Source organism: Triticum aestivum, chromosome 3A, assembly GCF_018294505.1.
Source record: "Triticum aestivum cultivar Chinese Spring chromosome 3A, IWGSC CS RefSeq v2.1, whole genome shotgun sequence".
NCBI classification, from domain to species: Eukaryota; Viridiplantae; Streptophyta; class Magnoliopsida; order Poales; family Poaceae; genus Triticum; species Triticum aestivum.
The window spans coordinates 658,942,559-658,950,711 of record NC_057800.1 but is presented as its reverse complement, the minus strand read 5'-3'; the positions used below and the strand labels follow the sequence as shown (position 1 = coordinate 658,950,711).

General features: G+C 42.8%; 1 protein-coding gene across 1 annotated transcript; it reads right to left on the bottom strand.

Moving 5' to 3' along the window:
• Positions 1–4,208: 4,208 nt before the first annotated feature.
• Positions 4,209–4,759, bottom strand: LOC123058989 (auxin-responsive protein SAUR71). The gene has a single exon (XM_044481654.1). It carries the CDS (start codon positions 4,620–4,622, stop codon positions 4,278–4,280), a length of 345 nt encoding a protein of 114 aa, XP_044337589.1. The 5' UTR covers positions 4,623–4,759; the 3' UTR covers positions 4,209–4,277.
• Between the last annotated feature and the right edge of the window lie 3,394 nt (positions 4,760–8,153).

The window sequence follows — 8,153 nt, the reverse complement described above, 5'->3', positions numbered from 1 at the left end:
TTGTCGTCCAATCCGCGCCGCCCCGAGCTCCCGTGTCTTCCCCTAGGGCGCCATTGACGCCGCCATGATCTCCTCTTGCCTTTCCCATGTTTCCCCTCTCGTTAGGTATTTCGCCGTGGCCGAGAACCGCCGTCCGCCATGGCCATTGCAGGGGTAGCCACCGAGCTCCTCGGATTGACCCCGTGGCACATCCCGCTCCTATGCACGCCCATGCCCGAGCCTGCCGCTCTTCTTCCGCGCCCGTGGGGCCACTCCCTCTCCATGCCCATGCTCGTGCTACACCGCGTCGGTCGCGCCCGCCGCTGCCGTCACGCTCGCTGCAGCCACCGCACCATTGTGCCCCGCGCGACACACACCCTGACCACGCGCCACACTCTCGCTGGCTGCGCTCGCCCAGTGTGTTGCCGCCTATCCCTTCGCTCGCCCCGCTGTCGCGCCCCTGCCTCGCGCCGCCTCCAGTCGTGGCCATCTTCTGCCGGCCGCCGCCTCAGCCACGTCGGCCGCATCTCTGCCCTCTACCATCGGCCGCTCGTCTCGCCTGCTGCGTGTTGCTTCCTGCTGCTATGCGCTGCTCTACCGCTGGTACGCTGCTGCGCCATGCCCTCGACACCGCGTGGACAAATGTGGCGGAGGGATTGTTAATGGAGTACGAGAAGGAGGTGGCGGAGAAGGTGTGGAGAGGCAGGAGGCCTAGGGCGGTGTCACCTGGCTGTGGTGGAGGTGTTTATGCGAGAAGGAGCCAGAGTGGAATGAGAGGTCACAATTGGAAAGAATCATAAAAAATAATCATAACCCGGAGATCTTAGTTCAAAAAAATGCTAATATCGATGGAGGGGTGATTTCCTTCAATAGGTGGAAAACATAGGAGGTATCAGTTGTTATCAAGGAAAGGTAAAAAAATTAGGAAAGTTAGGATTTTTGAACTGATTTATATGGAAATGGGGTTTTATTGTTTGCTAACGTGATATCAGTACCTCCCTGTTTGTGACGTGTCTGATTAGGAAAGTTTGCAAATGTTAAGAAACTATTTATTGGGAGAAAAGTTGTGACGTGTCTGTTATTTATTTCCTAAAATAAATTTCACTAATAAGAGAAATCGATTGATTTAGATAAGTTAAGAAAGTTAGATTAAAATGTATTATTTGTTACCTGAAAATCTGTTATTTGTTTTATAAGACAAATTGAACCAATAAAAGGAATCGATTGATTTGCATAATTTAAGGAAGTTAGTTAAAATGTATTATTTATTTCCTGAAAATCTGTTATTTGTTTACTAAGACAAATTGAACCAATAAAAGGAATCGATTGATTTGCATAATTTAAGAAAATTAGATCCATGATTTGTTATACATTAGGAAAGTTCTGGTTGTAATAAAGAGTGGAGAGAAAAATAAACCGGTGGATCAGGGTGGGAGGGGGTGGTGGGAGGAGAGACGAAAAAACCCAGCAAAAATAAACTGTTGACCAGGATGGGAGGGGTGATGGGAGGAGAGACGAAAAAAACCCAACGAAAATAAACTGTGCAGACGATTCACCAATTCGTCCGTTAGGAGTAGAGATACGCAGGAGTAGAGATACGCACGGCAAAGCCGTCGTCCCTTGGGTGTGCAAATGTGCGATGGATGATGCTGGCCAGCTAGTGGCCGTTGATGCTTGTTTTGCCGCTGCTCCTCGGCTGCTCCTTGTGGCACATAATACTGCTCCATGGCTGGCGTCGTGCGAATCTCTCACTGAATGGAGCGTAGAGGGATTTAGGGGCTTAGGTGTTATCTGTAAGCAGACCAGGTTTATGGGCTACCGATGCATATATGAAAGAAAAAACATACATATCATGGGCGGGCCACGGCCACTTTGGCCTTGTCGTAGCTCCACCACTAGCGAGTAGGGCACTGTCATCATTACCCCTTCTTCATCGAAGTCAGAGAAAACTTATGGACACTGATAACGTCCACACGTGTGGTGGAAGTGACACCCGCCCATATGCTCTATAACACAGATACTACACGTCACCGCGTGCATGCATGTATGTGAGAATCTTTTTGAATTTCCACTTTTAGAACTGTTTTATCTCTTTAATGAAAAATCCAATTGAAGATCAATTTTTACCATTAAATCCATCGCGACGAGATCTTCGAAATTAGATCTCATATCAATATGTTTCGACGACTTTTAAAAAGTTGTTATGTCTATTGTACATGAATTGCTATGGTTTTACACTGAAGTTGCCATGATATGTTTCAGCTATTTTCTTCTACATTTAAAAGTAAATTTTAACATATTATAAAACGGGGAATTAAGAAACTAGACTTGCCATGAATCATAAACTAAAATTTCCATGATACATGCACTTAAAATTGCCATGGTTCATACAAAAAATAATTTTCATGGTCAAAGTACTAGATTTGCCATGGTCCAAATACTAAAATTGCCATGGTCTATAAACTAAATTGCCACATGGCAACTTTAGTGTAACACTATGGCAACTACAGTGTAAGCATTATGGCAACTTGTGGTCAAAAAATAATTCATCGAAACATATCAACATGTGATCTAGTTTTGAAGATCTCGCCGAGACGTATTTAATGGTGAAAACGGATTTTTAATTAGATTTTTTAATTAGAAGATAAAACATTTTATGCCGAAAACCAAAAAGATTCCCGCTGATGTCATCTGTTTTGATGTGATAAAATGAATGATAGTGGAGGCGTTTGGACCATGTTATTTTGTGCCACACGTGTGGGCGTTAACATTTGCGAAACTTATTGTAGTAAATAGTCTGGAAGCCGTCATGCCAAGGCCCCACGGGACCAACATCAGAACATTAATTGTTGCGTTGAAGAGAATCATAAATTGAAAGGATCCAACGTGTGAACAAACGAACGAAGACTGGATCCAAAAAGATCCACCAAAGATCAGCACCGACCGATCAAATCTCCGAAGATCCCCTGGAGACACACCCTTCGATAACGCTAGAGTATTAAGGTAGAGTTGAGGATCAAGCCTTGCCAAACTCAATTTTTTTAATGTCTACTCATAATGCCCTCATAATTTTTCAAAATAAGGACATCTCTAATGCCTGCAATGGATTACAAGTCTGGGTTGCCTTGGGTGATGTCCTAACAGATGTTTCTTCAGCATTATTAGATCTCGTTTGTAGTGGCAAGTGATTATTGAGATCTCAAAAGCCTAAGTATGATGAGGGTGTTTCGAGGTATCTGTTTCCATTATCGCTGGTTCCGTGTAATTTCAGTCTCCAACAGTTGGCGTACACTCGAATGAAGAAGACGGCCAATCTGGTTTACGATATAATTTTTTGGTAGCTTTCTGCCTTATTGTCTTATTATTATACTAATTACTGCTTTATTTGATAATTATCATATATAGGATACCCTTTAGATGTCTCTGCGTGATGCCTTCTGTAGAGTTCACCGACATGGCATGGTTGCGCTCGGTCGCTCTTCGGCTCGCCGCACAACGTGCACAATCTAGAGCATGACTGCAACGTCGTATTGGAGTCCTATAAAACCTATTGAAAATTAAGGCATATGTAAAAATCGCTTCGGAGCATAAGGCAGGTTAAATATCATAAATGGGAATAGATGCTTATGCTCACCATGGTCATAGCTAGGAAGTGCAATGAGTTGATACAAATTGATGTTAATCGTTACACATAGTAAATCATTTTTTTCTCTTGGAGTCAGAGTCGCACCGTGGAAAAGACGATAACCACACTTCGGTATTTTGAAAAAACCTCGTTCACCATTATCTCTTTGATCATCTCAATCTAGTGGAACGGTTGAATGTATTACTATGTTATTTTGAAAAAACTCATTCACCATTTATAGTTGTATACTTCGGTATTTTGAAGAAACCTCGTTCACCATTTATAGTTGTATATTTCCTCCGTTTCATAGCTATTGTCATGGTTTTAGTTTAATTTTATTTGAATTTTGGATGGAGACTTTTGCACGATGAGAGATTACTATGGTTTTGGATATTGTTAATGAAAGCCTCATATTCATGTATATACACAATTGAAAGACCGTGTCAACGAGTAACTTTATATCAATGTTTAGCTAAGAAACATTAAACAAAACATAATACTTTAGTGATCTATAAACGATCTTATAAAAGATTACAGAAAAGTTTACAAAGGGAGTAACAAAGAAAGAAATATTGACACCACAAAGGCAATTCAACGACTGTACAGCAAAAAAACCATGGCCATTCCCCGCGAAAAAATAAAAAATTGAAAAATTGTGGCCGTTGGCTCTCTCCTAGTGTGCTGCCGCGCACGCAGGCTCCTGCGTCTCCCGCCGGTGGCCACGGACCGTCTGCTCGAACCGCTCCACGCCGCACGGGATCCTCAGGACGCCCCGCTGGCCGTACCCGAACCGCTGCGCGGACATCTCCAGCAGAGCCAGGACGCGCGGCTCCGTGAGCATCCCGACGTGAACCAGCACCCTTTCCTCCCTTTCTCCCTCGTCGCCGACGAGGACCATCGGGACGTAGCCCTTCGGGATCTTGCCCCCGCCCTCGCCGGCGGAGCGAACAACGCATGCCGGGGCGGCGCCGCCGCTGGCTCCGGCCGCCTCCTTCTTTCTCCACATAGCCATGGCCATATCGATCGTTGCCTGTGTATGTAAGCGCGAGAAAGGGCTGATGGGTGTATGATTTTCGATGGAGATTGCAGTGAGCTGGTTAGGGATGAGTACGAGGATCGCAGTGCAACGGTGGATTATATAGGAGGAGATATCAGATACACACGGGGAAAAGAAGCTTCATGCGGCCTGCATGTGGGGGTACGACATCAAGGATTAGTGTTTGAGAAGGAATGGTGATGTTGACGAGCGAGGAAGGGGTCTAATTTCGCCGAGTCGGGGTACATAGTTAGTCAGAGCTCTTTAAATGATTATAGTAACGGGAGGTTCCTGTCAGGAGGAAGGGATCAACACTCTCTGCCGTGCCAGTCGGCCGCTTCTCCGACTTGTAGCTTCTGCAGATTGGAGCACGCGTCGCCGTGGTCACTCCAGGGGCCCGGCTTACCGGGCAAGTCAGTGGACCTACACCTACTTGATGCATACGTAAACCGTTAAAAAGGCTACTCCATCCGCAAACAAAAAATATAAGATGTTTAAAACGTCTTAGGAGCGTCTAAATGTCAGGTACTTGAAAAGATGTTTGGCATCAGTCATTTAGTTTCCTGTTCGTTAGATCTAAATCCAACCCTTCACACTTAATCTTCTTTCTCCCAACCTTCTTTCCTCCTCTCAAGCATGATCTAATCCACCTTATGTGCAACCGCCGGCCTATCCCACCCCATCCGCCTGCCTCCACACCCCGCGGCCGACGAGCGCTACTGCGCACTGCCTTGCACTCCCCTCCCCCCCCCCCCCCCACCCCACCCCACCCACACCACCACCACCATCGTTGCTGGCCACCGCCGCTCTACCATCCCTCTAAGCCCCGCACCACCGGTGAAAAACTCCGGCGATTCCCTGCACCCCCACCTCTAAGATAGACAATGGGATTGTGGTTTTTCCCTAAGAAAGATAGTGAGGTTATGCCTTCCCCCTAAGATTGATTCTTCTCCGACGAGGTACCTGGAAAATAGCAAAACTGAAAACGTTTCATAGTTGTTTACAGAGGGAGTACTTAATTTTAAAAACTATGAAAATTAATCATTGAAGTTAATTAACTTAGTATCCTTTTGGAAGGTCCAAAAGAAAAGAAAAACACCTAGTAACCCCTGGGTACAGTGGCGAAGCTAGCACTTTGTTAGAGCCTAGAAACACCGTGATCTCACGTACACAATTGTCGATAATGTACTATGCCTAAGGTAAATGTCATTTTTAAGGTCTTGTTTTAAAATCATCTAGCAATACGTAAATATTGGGACGACATGCTGACTTCACCTAATATGGTACTACGTAGGAGTCCACAGCTTTTAGAATGTGTGTACAAAGTTGCAATTTTTTCCCATATATGAATACATATGTTCATTGCAAATGTGAAACAACGTATGAAAGTCAATTCCATTAATAAAAAATTAAATGGAAATGTTAAACATACTATGCTTAACTTGACAACAAATGAATACTAACCCATATTGATCAGTATAGAATATCATTATTAAGGTATTGTAATTTTACTACAGTATAGAATATCATTATCAGTATAAAAAATTAAATGGAAATGTTAAACATACTATGCTTAATAATGATCTCTACTCCTAAAAGGGGAGTTGGTAATCCGGTACGCATGGTTTATTTTCGCCTCCACCTCCGACCACCACCCCCACGTTGGTTTTCTCACCCTCCCACTAAAGTTCGAATTGATTAGTCCGACCCACCTTTTGGTTTTTCGTGCTTGCTTTGGCAGGCGCCAATTCAATTCAATCACGTAAATATTACGTAATTAAAATCCAGAATTCACACCATATTTGTGAGATTACCTTCCTAAAAGACATACAGAATGGCATCAATTAGAGAAGAAATTAATTCCATGCTTATATTAGGTAGAACATCAATTATATGCTATTTTTGTGATTACATTGATGCTATATATGATATCATATGATATTAATTGTAGACTAAACATGTTGAGCGCTTATGGATCAATCCGAAATGACTCTTTCATGATCGCTCGTGCAAACGCACGACCTCCTTCATCCGTTCCCAATCAGATTCTGACCTTGACATTCCCTTTCCAAATTAACAACGGTGGCCCACCTACTCCTTAGACCATGCAAGCAACCCATCCATGCATCTACAGGAGTACTATACACCTAATCCCCCCCCCTGATTTTCAGGGGTGGGGTCGGGGGGTGGGGGGAGCAAAACTTTGCTTCTAATCATCTCTAAACTCTTAATGGAACCACGTCGCACTTACCTAATTAAACAGACTATTCCTGTCGGAAAGTAAGCGCTCCAGGTCGTTGGATTGATATTGTTCGATGACCGAGATTAAATGGATATGCCTTTGGAGTCTTTCTATATTGAGAGAGGAAATTAATTCCATGCTTGTATGTGCATTTTTTTGTTAGTCTGTGGCAACGCACGAAAAATTTCCAAGTTCTCATAGGTTAACTCTAAAATATTGATTTTAAAGATAGTTCTTCGGATTTCATATAGTCAAGTAAATCAAACTCTCATCCACAAAAAAGTAAACCAAATTCTCATGGGTTCCCTTAAAATATAGCTTTTACCAATAGTTTTCTTATTTCACTCTCTTTTCTCTCTTGTGCTCTGTATTACTAAATTTACCCAATATATGCCGAGTTTAATAAAAAGCATGCAACGCTTTAATAATCCCTAGATGAACCAGTGAGGCGCAGCGGCATGCCGTGCACTACCTGCTAGTATTCTATTGTGGTCAATGTAGATCTAAAGATTTTCCAAATTCCTTCCTATATTCAGTTAAAGAACTACATATGTTAGCTCCCAACCGGATAAGTAACTACTATGAGGAAAAGTTATTCCAAATGGAAATTAATGAGCATAATCCATATCACAGTTTTGCAATCAGTACTTTTCAAGCTTTCAATAATCATGGACGTTTTTTAGTTTCAAGCCATGGAGCTTAACTCTCTTTCTTTTAACAACATTTCACTTTCATGCTCCTCAACTTTTGCTATAACTTGCTAAGGATGACGCATGACTATTCTTTGAATGTTCTGCATTTTCCTGCAGAAACAAATTAAACAATGGGAATTGCAATCTTTTGCATTTATTAGTCATTAGTTATAAGATCAGAGTGATTTTCTCAAAATATCTAAGACTAACAGGTTTGAACAATTATGTAATGGGTGTAAAAATACATTCATTAGTGTCCGAGCTCTAGCAGCTTCCGGTTTCACCATTGCCACCACTATTATCAGGTTTAATAATTATCTTTGATTATCATTTACCAAATCGAGGACGAACATGGATTAAGTTTAGGGATGCTAATACGTCTCCAATGTATTTTTCATCGTTTCGTGCTATTATCATACCACTTTTACATATTTTTGGCATCAATATATATATATTTTGGACTAACCTATTAATCTAGTGCCCTGTGTCTGTTCATGTTTTGCACCCACCCCCGGGCACACTGTGCCAGCGTGGGGGTTGTGGATATTTGTTGGAGACCTTCTTTCGCCACGAGAAATG